This window comes from Salvelinus fontinalis, chromosome 6 (assembly GCF_029448725.1).
Source record: "Salvelinus fontinalis isolate EN_2023a chromosome 6, ASM2944872v1, whole genome shotgun sequence".
In the NCBI taxonomy this organism is placed as follows: Eukaryota; Metazoa; Chordata; class Actinopteri; order Salmoniformes; family Salmonidae; genus Salvelinus; species Salvelinus fontinalis.
This window is the reverse complement of record NC_074670.1, coordinates 11,562,645-11,581,527: the sequence shown is the minus strand read 5'-3', so window position 1 is coordinate 11,581,527 and position 18,883 is coordinate 11,562,645. Positions and strand designations below refer to the sequence as shown.

The 18,883-nt window shown below is 44.8% G+C and overlaps 1 protein-coding gene across 5 annotated transcripts; it reads right to left on the bottom strand.

Annotated features, from left to right (window-relative positions):
* Positions 1-413: 413 nt before the first annotated feature.
* LOC129857037 (epithelial splicing regulatory protein 1-like) lies at positions 414-18,793 on the bottom strand. 5 transcript variants are annotated; one of them, XM_055924927.1, is made up of 15 exons: positions 17,732-18,793; positions 17,290-17,418; positions 16,287-16,403; positions 15,406-15,517; positions 14,468-14,629; positions 14,315-14,369; positions 14,018-14,128; positions 13,776-13,908; positions 12,377-12,739; positions 9,330-9,554; positions 8,822-9,089; positions 5,691-5,868; positions 4,750-4,876; positions 3,737-3,828; positions 414-2,704 (listed from the first exon to the last, which is right to left on the bottom strand). In XM_055924927.1, exons 1-15 carry the CDS (start codon positions 17,861-17,863, stop codon positions 2,578-2,580), a joined length of 2,331 nt encoding a protein of 776 aa, XP_055780902.1. In that variant the 5' UTR covers positions 17,864-18,793; the 3' UTR covers positions 414-2,577. The 5 variants fall into 5 exon arrangements, with proteins under 5 accessions (XP_055780902.1, XP_055780898.1, XP_055780899.1 ...); XM_055924925.1 differs by having other exon boundaries at positions 2,619-2,706; positions 3,702-3,828; XM_055924926.1 differs by having other exon boundaries at positions 2,619-2,706; positions 3,702-3,828; positions 8,834-9,089.
* Between the last annotated feature and the right edge of the window lie 90 nt (positions 18,794-18,883).

Here is an 18,883-nt window from a genome sequence, read left to right as displayed (position 1 = left end):
GTGGGTGGGGTCGTAGTGTTATACAATGCTAGTTCTGCCCTCGGGGTCCTAGTGCTTCTTGTTTTCTCTCTTCCTCTACCCTCATCTCCCTCTCTCTCACTCCAATTTTTACTGCTAGAATTATCTCTGTTTCAGGATGACAATAGTACTTGTGAGAGTGTGAGAGAAGGTATGAGGGACTGAGTCAGTACACCGTGGCAGGGAGTTCTCAGTCTTCCTCCTCCAGCCACATTCTGTCAACAGCGGCCTTACCTTAGCAGTACGAGAGAGGTGTGGGAGTGTGTGAACGCAGCAAATCACAGACCAACTCATCATAGGTTCTTCAATCCAATTTGATCACTTGATTGTTGTTATGAATAATGAATTCACAGACAGTGCGTTTGATTTGTAATCAATGAGTTTCCCAGACAGGCTTGTTTCACATGTTCTATTTATTAGACTGTCAGTGTGGTCACAGGAGAGTTCCCTGGACAGCCAGGGACCCACAGTCACAGCAGACATCAATGTATTACATCATCATGGGCCATTTATAGCTCTACTGTCTAATCTGGCCTTCATGGGAGTAAAACACACTGGTTGAGTTTCAATAGTCTGAAGCGCGGTCCTCTCCTTGCCTCCCCTCCTTAGTCTGCACTGATCTGAAAACTCATGATAGATAAGAACAATATGTCCTTTTATGTCAGGGAAGTAGACTGTTGAGATGCAGCCATGCAGGCACAGTGACATTACAGTAAGGAATCAGAGAGCACAGTGGTAAATCTCCATCACAGTGAGTTGGGACCGAGCTGGGTAAGGCAATAGACAGTGGTGGAAAAAGTACTCAATTGTCATACTTGAGTAAAAGTGAAGATGACTTAATAGAAAATGACTTTAGTAAAAGTCTAAAAGTATCTGGTTTAAAATGTCCTTAAGTACAGTGGTGGAAAAGGTACTCAACTGTTGTAAAAAAGTACATTAATTTACAAACGTAGTATTTTATTTTGGTGAGTCCGCCAGATAAGAGGCAGTAGGGATTACAACGTGTTATATTGATAGGTGTGTGAATTGGACCATATTACTGTCCTGCCTGAGCATCCAAAATGTAACTTGTACTTTGGGTGTCAGGGAAAATCTATGGAGTAAAAAATACATACTTTTATTTAGGAACATAGTGGAGTAAAAGTTGTCAAAAATATAAATAGTTAAGTAAAGTACAGATACCCCCCAAAAACTACTTAAGTAGTATTTTAAAGTATTTTTACTTAAGTACTTTACACCCCCGGCAACAGGAATAGTAATCTCCTGGCTCTGGGCTCAGCTTGGCGTCACATACAAAAGGCAAGGGTGGAGTGAAACTAGGCAAACATAAACAGGTTAGATGGGAGGGGTGTGGGAGTGATTCAGCATTTGACTAACTACATGTAACTTTTATGTCGGACACTATGCTGTTGATATACAGTATAATCTGTATAGTAATCTGATTGGTTAGCAGTGCTTTATATTTGCCATAACATGTAAACATCTGAGTGTAGCTGGCACTACTAACTTCTTCATGCAGGAGGCTTCCTAATACAATGTTCTAGTATTGGATTGTAAAATTATAGAAAGTATAAAGAAATAAAATGTAATATAATGTTTTTAGACAGACAGTATAAAATAAAAATATATACATATAGTATCTAGAGAGAGTAGTGCACTATGCACATTCCTCTCTCTCTCTCACACACACACGCACTTACGCACACACATCCACACACACTTATACACACACACACAAGCACTTACACACATACACAAATGTATGCAAGTCATGAAGAAAGGTTCAGATCAATAATTAGTACTAAACGCAGCTCTACTTCTAACAGTCTCCTGAAGTGGTTGTAACATCTTAGAACGTCTCTAGAAAGCTTTTTAAAAATACTATGTGCAATATAAAGACAGAGCTGCTGTTTGGCTGAGGCAAAGCTCTGATATAAAATACATTTCTGCTCTCATGCATATACACTGTATATACCACAAAACTCAGACCAGATCCACATGTCCGTTGGGGGGGGGGGCATGCATGTGTGTGTTGTGTGATGTTGTGGTGCAGGAGTGTCAAACTTTCGGCACAGTTTAATATAGAGAGCCATGTCTTATATATGTGAAAAAAAGGATATATAACCACTTTTCACTGTGGCCCTCCAGATCTGGGTGAAACCCCACTGTGGCCCTCCAGATCTGGGTGAAACCCCACTGTGGCCCTCCAGATCTGGGTGAAACCCCAATGTGGCCCTCCAGATCTGGGTGAAACCCCACTGTGGCCCTCCAGATCTGGGTGAAACCCCACTGTGGCCCTCCAGATCTGGGTGAAACCCCACTGTGGCCCTCCAGATCTGGGTGAAACCCCACTGTGGCCCTCCAGATCTGGGTGAAACCCCACTGTGGCTCTCCAGATCTGGGTGAAACCCCACTGTGGCCCTCCAGATCTGGGTGAAACCCCAATGTGGCCCTCCAGATCTGGGTGAAACCCCAATGTGGGCCTTGGGGTAAAATTAGTTTGACACCCCTGGTATAGTGTGTGGGTAGTGAGTGTCAGTGTGTGGATCTTTGAGCCTTCTACAACATGTTTGGGTCCAGGTAGTGCCGTCCCTGCTTGGTCAGGAGAGGGGGGAAGGGCATCAGAGCATCACTGCTGCTGGACTGACCAATCATACTGCTCAGTACAGGCAATGCCTCCATAGGACTCTACAGAGAGAGGAAGAGAGGCAGGGAGAGAGGGGAGTGAAAAGAGAGAAAACGTCAGTACAAGGAAAGGAGTCTATGTGGTTTGAAGGTTTCCTTGTCCCAGCACCAGAGGATTCCATCACCTAGTCCACCACCTCCCCACCTGACACTAGTACAGCAGTGATAACACTATCTAGCACACTACAGCGCCCCAGGGAGGAAAGGGGAACACACCTTGGAAGGGCTGAGTCAGACAGCACCAGGTAGAAATTGACCATATAGAACAGGTACGGTTCTAGGTTCCACCAGAGAATGTGATTAGAGCGTTGGGCCAGTAACCAAAGTGGTTACTAGGTCAAATTCCCGAGCTGACAAGGTAAAAATCTGTCGTTCTGCCCCTGAACAAGGCAGTTAACCCACTGTTCCTTGGCCATCATTGTACATAAGAATTTGTTCTTAACTGACTTGCCTAGTTAAATAAAATAAAAATCTGATCCTAGATCTGAGGTTAGGATTGGGTGTATTCTGATCCTAGATGTTAGGATTTGGTTTGTGGGGTAATCTGATCCTAGATCTGAGGTTAGGATTTGATGTGTGGGATAATCTGATCTGCACTGTAAAAATATAGATGTCAAGAAGGAAATCAGCTGGTTGCCACAGATCTAGGATCAGATTACCCCCCCCCCCACACACACACACACACACACACACAAACACACACACACACACACACACACACACACAATCCAAATGTGAACCATCAGGGGGTAGAAGACATCTGATCCTGGACCAGTGGTTGGGGGGGGGACTTCTACTCAGTGTCCTGATCAACACAACATTCTCTGGTGGAACCATCCTCTTTTTTTACAGTGTGTGGTTTGGGGCATTGAAATCCCCCCTAGCTAGACTCCGTGACCCCTAGTAACCCCGAATCTCAAACCACACCCACAACCACGTCGTCCCGGAGACGAAGGAAAGGAGAAACACGCCCCATGATCCTGTCAGCCAATCCTTACCTTCCGCCTGCCTAGGACACACCCCTTAAATACACAGCCACTCTTTGGGCTGCGTGAGCAGGGTCCGGGAGGGATCGTGATCGTGCATGTTAGCATGAGCATGCACAAGGCCATCCTCAGTAGCGTACTATAGTGTTGAGGGGGACAGAGACACAGGGGACTGAGACAGGCTGATTTACCTACAGTATATAGTATCACCTCCATTTACAAACTAGTGTTCATTAGCACAGGCTGAACTCACTGGCTATTTCCTAGAGTATGTATCAGTGAGGAGCAGCCTCTTGTAAATCAAGTCCATGCAGGCAGTGGAGATCCACCCAACAGAATGCCTGTGGGGTGTTTGTGAGGGAGGGAACAGAACAGGGAGGGTAGACCTGACTAACTTGTTTGATAGCCTCCAGGCAAACACAGTGGATACCTGACAGTATAGTACACTCCTCCATTAGCAGATTTGAATACTTCCTTTGGATCAACCGTGAGACATGAGAGGACACGGCAACACATACTATACCGGTCACATTGCACACACACACATCTTCTCTAACACACATGAACGTACACACAGTCTTGTATATCTAACGGTGTGGGGACACACAATTCAGTCTCATTCAAAATCCTTTTTTTCCTAACCCCTAAACCTATCCTAACCTTAACCCTAACCTTAACGCCAAAACCTAACCCCTAAACCTAGCTCCTAAACCTAAACCTAATTCTAACCCTAACACTAATTCCAACCTTAACCATAAACCTCCTAGAAATAGCATTTCACCTTGTGGGGACTAACAACATGTTTGTTTACTATTCTTGCGGGGACTTCTCTTCCCCACAAGTATAGTTAAACACGTCCAAGTGCACACACGCGCACGCACACACACGCACGCACGCACGCACGCACGCACGCACGCACGCACGCACGCACGCACGCACGCACGCACGCACGCACACACACACACACACACACACACACACACACACACACACACACACACACACACACACACACACACACACACACACACACACACACACACACACACACACAGTTTACCTGGTATCCCTGAATGGTGTTGAGCAGTTCTTTATAGGCGAGGCCATGCATACGGACCACTCCCCCAGGGGAGGGCAGGGGGGTGGGGGAGGGGTAGTACCCTATAGTGTTGGGAGAACCTGGGGGACTGGAGAGAGGGAGGGGGAGGAGAGAGGAGAGGAGAGGGTGAGAAGAGAGGAGAGAGTGCGAAGAGAGGAGAGAGAGAGGGAGAAGAGAGAAGGGGAGAAGAGAGGGAGAGGGAGAAGAGAGTGAGAAGGGAGGAGAGAGAGATGGTGAAGAGAGGAGAGAGAGAAGGAGAAGAGAGTGAGAAGAGAGGAGAGAGAGGGTGAGAAGAGAGGGAGGAGAGAGAGGGGGGGAGATATAAGGAGTGAGTTGGAGAGGCCATAACAAACAGAGCATTATACATCCTGAAATGCCATGAGGTGTGTGTGCTTAGAGTCATACAGTAAATATCCATTAAGGAAAAACCATACGATTTCACATGTGGAAAATCATGTGAAAATGTGTTTTTTGTAACACTTCATGTGTTTTCACTTGTAGTTTCATTTTATCACATGTTGCTTTACATGTTGTCACATTAACTTCATATAAGATCACATGAAAACGTGTTTTTGGAAAACGTCACGTGTTCACATGTGAACTCCATGTGGTTTTTCCGTCAGGGATATCACATCCAAATTAACTTCAATGCTGAGGGGGAGGGGGGGGGGGGGGGGGGGGAGAAAGGTCATTGTGGTCTTAGTGCTGTTTGCTCTTCCTTCTGATACCACACTACTGTTCAGTCATTAACTACCCTTGTGTATGTCTCCTCCCTCCCAGCCCCCAAGGCACTTACAGTGTATGACTGGATGGTTTATGGGGCTAACAGTTCTTATCTGGGGCACTGATATCATTAACTACCCTTGTGTATGTCCTTCCCCACAACCCATAATAGTCCTTACCTGGGATAGTATGCAGTGTAGTTCATGTAGAGCTGCGTGCTAGCTGGGTAGTAGGCGTGTCCAGGTCCTAGGGGGCGGGGACTCAGCAGCACCTGCCCAATGGGAGGGAAGAGGCCGGCAGCCTCAGCTGGCAGGATGGAAGGGACGGGTGGGAAGGAGTAGGAGGGAGGAGACAGACCTGGGGAGCGGGGATTGGGGGTGGGGGGGTAGTTAGACAACACGCCAAGGAAAGGACACGGAAAGGACACATGCCCAACACGGAACACAGAGAACTACAGATCCCCTGGTCCCCTCTAAAGATGGCTGCTGTGAGCAGACTACAGTGTGCTTCCCAGTCGTCTACAATGGCTATGTGACATGGTCCCCGTCGTAGTTTGTTTCTAGGAGAGGCTTCTGCAACAACGACCCTCCTCAATGAAAACCTTTAGTTCCTACAGACGTGTGTTTGGGCTTGACTCCTGACCCCACTAATGACCTCACTATTATATCACCATGACTGTTTTACATTTGAGTCCTTACAGTGTTGAGTGCATACATTTTCATACTGGTCCCCGGTCGGAATCAAAACCCACAACCCTGGAATTGCAAGTGCCATGCTCTACCAACTGAGCTACACGGGACTACACACCAGAGCTCAATGACTAGATATCACCATCACTACACACCAGAGCTCAATGACTAGACATCACAATCACTACACACCAGAGCTCAATGACTAGACATCACAATCACTACACACCAGAGCTCAATGACTAGATATCACCATCACTACACACCAGAGCTCAATGACTAGATATCACCATCACTACACACCAGAGCTCAATGACTAGACATCACCATCACTACACACCAGAGCTCAATGACTAGATATCCCCATCACTACACACCAGAGCTCAATGACTAGATATCCCCATCACTACACACCAGAGCTCAATGACTAGACATCACAATCACTACACACCAGAGCTCAATGACTAGATATCACCATCACTACACACCAGAGCTCAATGACTAGATATCACCATCACTACACACCAGAGCTCAATGACTAGACATCCCCATCACTACACACCAGAGCTCAATGACTAGATATCCCCATCACTACACACCAGAGCTCAATGACTAGACATCCCCATCACTACACACCAGAGCTCAATGACTAGATATCACCATCACTACACACCAGAGCTCAATGACTAGACATCACCATCACTACACACCAGAGCTCAATGACTAGACATCACCATCACTACACACCAGAGCTCAATGACTAGACATCCCCATCACTACACACCAGAGCTCAATGACTAGACACCCCCATCACTACACACCAGAGCTCAATGACTAGACATCACCATCACTACACACCAGAGCTCAATGACTAGACATCCCCATCACTACACACCAGAGCTCAATGACTAGATATCACCATCACTACACACCAGAGCTCAATGACTAGATATCACCATCACTACACACCAGAGCTCAATGACTAGATATCCCCATCACTACACACCAGAGCTCAATGACTAGATATCACCATCACTACACACCAGAGCTCAATGACTAGACTTCCCCATCACTACACACCAGAGCTCAATGACTAGACATCCCCATCACTACACACCAGAGCTCAATGACTAGACATCCCCATCACTACACACCAGAGCTCAATGACTAGACTTCCCCATCACTACACACCAGAGCTCAATGACTAGATATCACCATCACTACACACCAGAGCTCAATGACTAGACATCCCCATCACTACACACCAGAGCTCAATGACTAGACATCCCTATCACTACACACCAGAGCTCAATGACTAGACATCACCATCACTACACACCAGAGCTCAATGACTAGATATCACCATCACTACACATCAGAGCTCAATGACTAGACATCACCATCACTACACACCAGAGCTCAATGACCAGACATCCCCATCACTACACACCAGAGCTCAATGACTAGATATCACCATCACTACACACCAGAGCTCAATGACTAGACATCCCCATCACACACACCAGAGCTCAATGACTAGATATCACCATCACTACACACCAGAGCTCAATGACTAGACATCCCCATCACTACACACCAGAGCTCAATGACTAGACATCCCCATCACTACACACCAGAGCTCAATGACTAGACATCTCCATCACTACACACCAGAGCTCAATGACTAGACATCCCCATCACTACACACCAGAGCTCAATGACTAGACATCTCCATCACTACACACCAGAGCTCAATGACTAGACATCTCCATCACTACACACCAGAGCTCAATGACTAGACATCCCCATCACTACACACCAGAGCTCAATGACTAGACATCTCCATCACTACACACCAGAGCTCAATGACTAGACATCTCCATCACTACACACCAGAGCTCAATGACTAGATATCACCATCACTACACACCAGAGCTCAATGACTAGATATCACCATCACTACACACCAGAGCTCAATGACTAGATATCACCATCACTACACACCAGAGCTCAATGACTAGACATCACCATCACTACACACCAGAGCTCAGCTCCACCCACCTCTCCCACAGCCCCCCTGATTGGACACACTCCGACTGGAAGACTCAAGCCCAATCCTAAATCAATCCTGAGTCCCTACTTTCAAGTCACTTTTGTAATATTGCTTACACACCTATCCAATGCTTCCAGTACATTGGGATCCATTTGGAATTGGGCAAGAGGCCTCACACATGCCAAGCACACATAAACCATTGGAACACACTGTTTTTAATCAGAGTGTGAAGAAGATGTTTACATTGAACAGTCAGTGAAATACAGATTTCTCCCCGCATGCAAATTCACCAAAATCACACAGAATTTTCCCAAACCACAAGGGGAAACACACACAAACACAAACACTCACACACACTCACACACACACCCCAGGTTCCTACCCCTCTGGTCAGGTCAGACGCTCCTGCCCTCCCAGAGTTCTAGATCAGAGAGAACCCAGACAGAAAAGAAGACAGGGGGCAAGATTTAACCTCTGACCTCTATCCCCTCACCCTTTCCTGCCCCCTGGTCTGTGGCAGCCCACCTACCCTGCGGTCCCGAAGCGCCCAGCTCCCAGCAGCACTTACGTCTGGACTTACATGGCGGCGGGCTGAGCCCTGTCCCATTCCTGGTCCGGGTGTGTGTGTGAATGTGTGTGTGTGAGAGGGAGCCTCCCATCAACACCAGACCCATCTCTTCAGCGCTACAGGGGAACACCTCCACATAGCGGCTGTTAACCCCTCGCTTGCCAGCCTGGCCCGGACCAGACATCACCTGCTTGTGGACCCGCTGGGAGGCAGAGAAAGCCCGCTCCGCTGAACGCATCTGGATGAAACAGTCCCCTGACGGACGACCCTATGGAGATACACACACAAAGCAGGGTAACTTAGTATCAGTACGAATAGTGTGTGTGTGTGTGTGTGTGTGTGTGTGTGTGTGTGTGTGTGTGTGTGTGTGTGTGTGTGTGTGTGTGTGTGTGTGTGTGTGTGTGTGTGTGTGTGTGAGTGAGAGAGAGAGAGAGAGAGAGAGAGAGAGAGAGAGAGAGAGAGAGAGAGTGTGAGTGTGTGTGCGTGAGCAGGCTTATATAGTGTGTACCTGTTGGTTGACCACCATGTGCACTCCGTGTGGTTTGATGTCGTGTGTGTATTCTCCTAGGAAGGCCAGTATGTCCTCTATGGTGGCGGTGTAGGGCAGCCCCCTCAGCCTGAGGCAGTCCCTCACGCCACCAGGAGAGGGCAACAGAGACACAGAGGGCAACATTGACACCAGGGGGGCTGGAGCCACGGGGATCAGAGGGGCTGATGAGTACCTGTTCAACACCTACACACACAGAGAGAGTTATACGGTTAGATGGTTATAAGTGCTGGTTCAGCAACAACATACACACATAAACAAGCATATTCTCTCTGGAGTTCCTGGTTTTACTCTGGCAGGGGTTTTCCGATTAAGTATGTGTAGGTGTGTGTGTGTCTGTATTGAAAAGGTGTGTGTGTGTTTGTGTGTTGACAGTAGGGATCTGGCTGTTTGCCAACAGGATATCACAATGTTTACCGTCCTGGAGAGGAACTGTAACCCAGCCCCCTCAGGGTCACTCACTACCACTGAACTCTGACCTCTTGACCTCTCACCTTCAGACATCTAAAACCACTAGAACATTTAAACCTGTACTGTGTAGGAGTCTAAAACCTCTAGAACATTTAAACCTGTACTGTGTAGGAGTCTAAAACCTCTAGAACATTTAAACCTGTACTGTGTAGGAGTCTAAAACCACTAGAACATTTAAACCTGTACTGTGTAGGAGTCTAAAACCACTAGAACATTTAAACCTGTACTGTCTAGGAGTCTAAAACCGCTAGAACATTTAAACCTGTACTGTCTAGGAGTCTAAAACCACTAGAACATTTAAACCCGTACTGTGTAGGAGTCTAAAACCACTAGAACATTTAAACCTGTACGGTGTAGGAGTCTAAAACCACTAGAACATTTAAACCTGTACTGTGTAGGAGTCTAAAACGACTAGAACATATAAACCTGTACTGTGTAAGAGTCTAAAACCACTAGAACATTTAAACCTGTACTGTGTAGGAGTCTAAAACCACTAGAACATATAAACCTGTACTGTGTAGGAGTCTAAAACCACTAGAACATATAAACCTGTACTGTGTAGGAGTCTAAAACCACTAGAACATATAAACCTGTACTGTGTAAGAGTCTAAAACCACTAGAACATTTAAACCTGTACTGTGTAGGAGTCTAAAACCACTAGAACATATAAACCTGTACTGTGTAAGAGTCTAAAACCACTAGAACATTTAAACCTGTACTGTGTAGGAGTCTAAAACCACTAGAACATATAAACCTGTACTGTGTAGGAGTCTAAAACCACTAGAACATTTAAACCTGTACTGTGTAGGAGTCTAAAACCACTAGAACATATAAACCTGTACTGTGTAGGAGTCTAAAACCACTAGAACATTTAAACCTGTACTGTGTAGGAGTCTAAAACCACTAGAACATTTAAACCTGTACTGTGTAGGAGTCTAAAACCACTAGAACATATAAACCTGTACTGTGTAGGAGTCTAAAACCACTAGAACATTTAAACCTGTACTGTGTAGGAGTCTAAAACCACTAGAACATATAAACCTGTACTGTGTAGGAGTCTAAAACCACTAGAACATTTAAACCTGTACTGTGTAGGAGTCTAAAACCCCTAGAACATTTAAACCTGTGCTGTGTAGGAGTCTAACCACTAGAACATATAAACCTGTACTGTGTAGGAGTCTAAAACCACTAGAACATTTAAACCTGTACTGTGTAGGAGTCTAAAACCCCTAGAACATTTAAACCTGTGCTGTGTAGGAGTCTAACCACTAGAACATATAAACCTGTACTGTGTAGGAGTCTAAAACCACTAGAACATTTAAACCTGTACTGTGTAGGAGTCTAAAACCACTAGAACATTTAAACCTGTACTGTGTAGGAGTCTAAAACCACTAGAACATTTAAACCTGTACTGTGTAGGAGTCTAAAACCACTAGAACATATAAACCTGTACTGTGTAAGAATCTAAAACCACTAGAACATTTAAACCTGTACTGTGTAGGAGTCTAAAACCACTAGAACATATAAACCTGTACTGTGTAAGAGTCTAAAACCACTAGAACATTTAAACCTGTACTGTGTAGGAGTCTAAAACCACTAGAACATATAAACCTGTACTGTGTAGGAGTCTAAAACCACTAGAACATATAAACCTGTACTGTGTAAGAGTCTAAAACCACTAGAACATTTAAACCTGTACTGTGTAGGAGTCTAAAACCACTAGAACATTTAAACCTGTACTGTGTAGGAGTCTAAAACCACTAGAACATATAAACCTGTACTGTGTAGGAGTCTAAAACCACTAGAACATTTAAACCTGTACTGTGTTGGAGTCTAAGTGCATGGGAATGTTACTACACTGAGAGCTGAAACGCCTGCTTATCAATGAATAGGTCTATTAAGACTGTGAGAGGTGAGGTGTGTATGTGTGTGTGTGTGTGTGTGTGTGTGTGTGTGTGTGTGTGTGTGTGTGTGTGTGTGTGTGTGTGTGTGTGTGTGTGTGTGTGTGTGTGTGTGTGTGTGTGTGTGTGTGTGTGTGTATTAGGAGGGTAATCTTTCACAGACCAGAGCATTTAAGTGTTTACTCAACAAACCTCCCATTAACCAGAACGCCAGGCGATAAGGAGGATAGCACACACACACACACACACACACACACACACACACACACACACACACACACACACACACACACACACACACACACACACACAGCCACACTCACAGCCAAACACACACACACACACACACACACACACACAGACACACACACATACAAACACACACACACACACACACTCGCTCGCTCATCCAGTTGTTAATTAGAGTAAATCCTCGTGTTCTATTGAAGCTCTGTGTCACACCCTTAAACCTTTAAATCCTCTGCTTAGGTTTCCTACAGAAACCCCCACTAGGACTATACCAACACACACACACACCAACACACACACACACACATGCACGCTCACTCCCTCCCGCTCTCTCTCTTTCTACCTGTCGCACCTTAACAGACAGACAAACCCTTCCCCTCTTCATACCTGTTGCACCTCAGCGGCGGTGCTCTTGAACAGCTCAATGTATCTCTTTCCCAGGATGTCTTTGTGCTTCCTGAGAGCGCACTGAGCATGCTCCTCACTGGCGAATAGGACAAAGGCGTCGCCTGTCGGCCTTCCATCAGGGAAACGCACAAATAGGATGCCATCCTTGTCACCACTGACAGGACACGCCTCTTTAGGCCCCTCCCCCTGGGAGAAGAAGGCCAGCACCTGGTCAGGTGTGGCGGTGAAGGGAAGACCTCTCATCCTGACAATCACCTGGTCCTCACGAGACAGAAACAACGCCACCTCACTGGAGGTACCGCCTGCTATCTTAAGGAAGTCCTCTCCTGTTGCCTTGTACACCTGCAGCAGAAAAGACATGGCATTAACTCCTGCTCTTTGGGCTCCAGCTGTTACTGACAGGTTACGTTTACTTATTTATTGGAGTTTTTAGTATCTGAGCAAGACCATAGATAGAGTTGGTAAAAGGTTGATTATAGGTTATTAACAGGTTACCTCTATGTACAGTTGGTTAGGGTTAGTAAAAGGTTATTAACAGGTTACCTCTATGTACAGTTGGTTAGGGTCAGTAATAGGTTATTAACAGGTTATGTCTATTAAACCTGTACTGTGTAGGAGTCTAAAACCACTAGAACATTTAAACCTGTACTGTGTAGGAGTCTAAAACCACTAGAACATTTAAACCTGTACTGTGTAGGAGTCTAAAACCACTAGAACATATAAACCTGTACTGTGTAGGAGTCTAAAACCACTAGAACATTTAAACCTGTACTGTGTAGGTGTCTAAAACCACTAGAACATATAAACCTGTACTGTGTAGGAGTCTAAAACCACTAGAACATTTAAACCTGTACTGTGTAGGAGTCTAAAACCATTAGGGTGAGGGTTAGTAATAGGTTGATAGTAGGTTATTAACAGATGACCTCTATGTATCGTTGGTTAGGGTGAGGGTTAGTAATAGGTTGATACTAGGTTACTAACAGATGACCTCTATGTATCGTTGGTTAGGGTGAGGGTTAGTAATAGGTTGATAGTAGGTTATTAACAGATGACCTCTATGTATCGTTGGTTAGGGTGAGGGTTAGCAATAGGTTGATACTAGGTTATTAACAGATTACCTCTATGTATTGTTGGTTAGGGTGAGGGTTAGTAATAGGTTGATAGTAGGTTATTAACAGATGACCTCTATGTATCGTTGGTTAGGGTGAGGGTTAGTAATAGGTTGATAATAGGTTATTAACAGATGACCTCTATGTATCGTTGGTTAGGGTGAGGGTTAGTAATAGGTTGTTAATAGGTTATTAACAGATGACCTCTATGTATCGTTGGTTAGGGTGAGGGTTAGTAATAGGTTGATAATAGGTTATTAACAGATGACCTCTATGTATCTGTTGCCCATGTGGTGTTTGTGTCTCTGCAGGGCCATGTCTCTGTGCTCTTCACTGATGAAGCGGACCATAGCCTCTCCGTTCCTCCGACCCTGGGCGTTCAGACACAACGCAGCACCACCTCTGGACAACACACAGCATTACAGCTATTAAAACTATTTCAATACACTACACACCATCATAACAGCAACGAGTCAAACACAACACACCACTAGACACTGAACACACATACTTGGCAATGTTGAGTCCTCTGAAGAAGCGAGCGATGTCCTGGTCAGATGACTGCCACGGCAACCCCCTTGCTCTGATCACTGTGTTGTCACACACACGCTCCATCTTACTGCTACACACACGCGTGCACATGGACACACACACATACACACACACACACACACACACACACACACACACACACACAGAACAGTTAGCATCAAATCACTCACCCGCTCCATCCAAATATGTAAGAACACCAATGAATAGTATCATATCATCTACCTTACTGCTAATCTATCTTAACGAGTCTAGTTACCAAGTGCCACTTTCAAACTTCTCAGTGACTCTCTCTGGGTTTGAGAATGTGTGACCTACAACAAACAGAAGACCAGAGCAGAAGTCAAAGATAAGCAACAACGATAACATTGTGAGAAAAGTCAGAGTTTGTGTAAGTTAGTGTGTCACTCACATAAGGGTTCCAATAGCAGGGCTAGGACGATGTTGGCCATGGTCTGGACCTGCAGTGCTGCTGTGACCGGTGACAACATGGCCGTCGGATCCAACACAGCCGTTGGATCCAGTACGGCCGGCGGCTCCAATATGGCTACTGGCTCCACAGTTACACTGAGAGCTGAGGAAACCGTGGTCAAGGAGAAAACTACTGGAGAGGAGCAAGCAAGGTGTGTGTGTGCATGTGTGTGTGTGTTAGTCCTGCTTCCTGGTAGGTGTGTAGGGCTGGTCCTGTTGGCTCAACACACAGCATGTTCCTCTTGGAGCTACAGTGAGACACGGCAATTGTGTCTCTATTTGCATTTCAAAACCTCTAGTCCCACAGCCAACACCCTGAGGCCTGCAGACGCCTCCCCCATGGGAGTGTGTCAGTATCACACACACTCTCGTGCTCTCTCTCTCACAACCACGCACGCGCGATCACACACACACACACACATGCACTAACGGCATGAAGCTACACTACAAAAGCAGGGCTCATGCAAAGCTGTAAAATGAACCAAGTGTCATTGCTGTGAGTGTCATTGCTGTGAGTGTCATTGCTGTGAGTGTCATTGCTGTGAGTGTCATTGCTGTGAGTGTCTTTGCTGTGAGTGTCATTGCTGTGAGTGTCATTGCTGTGAGTGTCATTGCTGTGAGTGTCTTTGCTGTGAGTGTCATTACTGTGAGTGTCATTGCTGTGAGTGTCTTTGCTGTGAGTGTCATTGCTGTGAGTGTCATTGCTGTGAGTGTCATTGCTGTGAGTGTCTTTGCTGTGAGTGTCATTACTGTGAGTGTCTTTGCTGTGAGTGTCCTTGCTGTGAGTGTCCTTGCTGTGAGTGTCATTGCTGTGAGTGTCATTGCTGTGAGTGTCGTTGCTGTGAGTGTCTTTGCTGTGTTTCTCAGTTGTAAGGATACATTCTGCCATGTACTGCACCTCCAGGCTCTTGGTGTCTGCAGAGGGGAAGTGCTTCCTGAACTCTTTCTTTAGGTCAAAAAAGGAGTTGAAACATTCTGGCAGTGCCAGGTTCTGCCGAGGAAGACAACTGCAGACATTACACACTGGGCACAGACGTCAATTCAACGTCTATTCCAAGTTGGTTCAATGTAATTCTATTGAAATGACGTGGAAACAACGTTGATTCAACCAGTGTGTGCCCGGTGGGTAAAGTCACATACATTAACCCAGGGGAACTGAATGTGGTATGTGCTTGGATCACCAGAGTTTGAGTCTTGCACGGACCAAATATACTGTAGTATGCCCCTTTAAAAACGTTCTGACCATATTATTATTGATTGAACAGTAGAGAGGAGGAAGAGAACATGTGCAGCCTACCATTGACAGCTGTTAGGTGTTGGGTCGTATCAGGAGCTACGCTGTCTGTTTACTACCTTCATTTACATATTTACTCATGTCAATAAAGTTAAGTTCCCCATGGGTCTGTATATCATACTAGATGTGATGGGGGGGGACTCAAGATGTAATAGGAGAACGGTGTGTGTGTGTGTGTGTGTGTGTGTGTGTGTGTGTGTGTGTGTGTGTGTGTGTGTGTGTGTGTGTGTGTGTGTGTGTGTGTGTGTGTGTGTGTGTGTGTGTGTGTGTGTGCTTGTGTGTGTGCGCGCGTTCATGTTCAAACAAAGCCAAGACAATATGTCAAGACAACCTCCCATTTCAACATCATGTAGAGCAGGATCTTGACAGAACAGCAGACATAACACATTTCTTTATGGTTCTGTGAACACCAAACGCTTCTGCTGGAGGTAATTGTGCTCCCCGCCCTGCCAGCCTGTACCCTTACCTTGCCCGCAGCTTCGGGGTGGAGAACCTGGCGAATGTGGAGCTGCCCGTCCGTACACACACACACTGACGTGCCCGCGCCCAAGCTGTTCACCTCATTGGTCAATCTCAGATGGAACTGTTTAAAACATAGGAAGAGATCAGCTACAATGTAAACTCTTTAAATCAATATCAGATAACACATCTGTAATAAACAATTACAGAACAACTCACTGGTAATATTGAAAATAGACTAACATTTTATTGGTTGAAAGTGTGATCATTATTCTTGTGATGATGAATATCAATGCAGCCATTTATAATCTCATTATTCTGCAAGTGCCAAAACGTTGACCACAGTACACAATTTCATCCAATAAGTTATAACTGTTTACTACTGACTAATAAACAACCTATTAATGCTGTTTATAGACTATTTAAACTGAGTCTACCTTAATTGAAAGTATTACCATGTAGACAAAATATTTACAAAAACATCCAAATATAGGCTTACAAATTACTGCTTGTGATAAAGTCCAACTTGAATGACTTGTTGTTACTTTCGAGTGGCTGGAAACGATTTGTGGGGTGATGTCATCAATGTTTGTGTGTGTATGTCTGTCTATTGTCTTTTGTCTATGTATGGTTTATATTTTTGGTTTCAGAGAACAAGCACTTTAATTGCACTCTAATTGTATAAGCCTCATTATGCAAATTGGGTGGACATTTGCATTACTAAGCTCTAAAGATCCACACCTTCTCATCACTCAATGGACTTTTACAACTATCCCTCAGGCTGTCAAGTAAAACTCTATAGGGATCGAAAATGATGATTCGTTATTAGCCAATTATAATTAGATATCCCAGGATCAAGGCCTAAATAAACAATCAATTGTTATCAAACTCCAATCAATGCATCGGTGCCTCTGATTTCAAGTGAAGGAGGAATGGATGGCAAAGCAGAATATGATGAGGTCAAACATGTATTTCATAAAAAACCACGAGACAACAGATACTGTCTGTACCTGGTTTAGCGCGTGCTCCAAGTCTGTGACTGTAGAGACGGACTCCTCGCTGTCCTCTCTCTCCCCCAGACAATCTTCTGTAAGGTCCGAGTGCTCAGGCCGTATTAACACCTCATTCACCTTTCCCAACTGGACCAGAGAGAAAACACACACACTTCAGTACATTTAAAATAACAATGTGTACACTTAAAAAAACACACTTTAATATGCATAATGGAGTAGCCGATTTATGGCACACTTATGATCAGTTTTGTCATTAGACCTCATAAACAGAAGAAAGGTGGTCGTATTTTAAACCAAATAGGGCACATTGACACAGAGAGCACTCTGGTTATGTTGGATGAATACTTTGTCTTTCTATAGATTACCTAATCTAGCTCCTGAAAAAAAAAGTAATTATCATATTCTCTTAATAAAAAAAGGAAAATATTTTAAAGATTACCTTTTTGTTCTTCAAGTCCACGAGCTGCCACACCAACTGCTCGAGCTCCGTCTCGTCCGAACCCAAGAGGTCTCCGCAAGCGCCAGATGTGGTGGTGAACAACACCACCAGGTAGTCTACCTGAGCCGTCATTTTCAGGATAAATACAAAAAGAAACTACTCTAATTACACCCAAAGTAATAGAAAATAACCTACAGCTACACCCCCAGAACAGTATAGAACCCAAAGAATCCAGCCACCCACACACCTATGCGCAAAGGTGTGCTCAGCAACTCCAGATATTTTTAGTGGCTTCTTGATTGCTTGGTAATCTATGCAAAATCTTCGGCACACCTCATCGCAGTGTAATGGTGAATGTTCCTTTTTTTTTGTGATGCACCTACCTGTGTGCGCTGCGGTCCACGTGACCCAGGTAGCTACCTGCATGGGGCGTATTCATTACGCCGATTCTGTTGCAAAGCGCTTCTTAAACGGAAACAAACGGGACGAAACGGAGAGGGACCTACCTGCATTTGTCCAATAGAAACTGTTGTTTCCTCTGTTTGCTTTCGTTTGGTTCTTACCCTGTAAACGGTTTATGTAATGAATATACCCCCTCTCTTTCTGAGTGCTGTCCCTATTGGTGCTTTCAAACAGGGACGTGGCACGGCATCGCGACAAACCCATCGGCCCAACCTGAACAACATACATGAGAAGAACAACAATCTCATATACTAACCTACAAATTGATCATTGCCTAGTTTTTATCTCTATTCATGAGTAGATGAGTGCATAGGCTATTTCCAAATGCTACGCTTGGCATATAGGCTGCAGTGGGAAATGTTATTGAAAACAATGTAATGCTGAGAAAATATTGAGACCAGCCAATCGTGGCAAATCAGTGACATCATTACAATAAAGTGTATAAGGCTTATTTAAAAATAAACAATGATGAAAAACATGTAGATCCATTGCTTTCATTTAGGCTATTGTAAAATACATATATCAAATATTCAAAGTCAGGCTACTGCCTGTATTATTACGGCATCTTTAATAACTTATTATGAGAGTGCCATTGCCAGAAAGAAGTCTGAATAATGTTGGATGAACTCTCCACTATGCACCGATTTCAGATCAGTTTGTGTTTTACTCATTTCAAAACAAATTAGGTTT

Bases quoted from the DNA above. Each gene is read 5' to 3' on its own strand.
- LOC129857037 (XM_055924927.1), bottom strand. From the start codon at position 17,863: ATGACGGCTCAGGTAGACTACCTGGTGGTGTTGTTCACCACCACATCT. The intron at 14,370-14,467 runs GTGAGTGACACA...TGTTTGTTGTAG, and splicing joins CCTGCTATTGGAACCCTTAT to GTCACACATTCTCAAACCCA. The intron at 2,705-3,736 runs GTGTATTTAAGG...CTCTCTGTAGAG, and splicing joins ACGCAGCCCAAAGAGTGGCT to TCCTATGGAGGCATTGCCTG.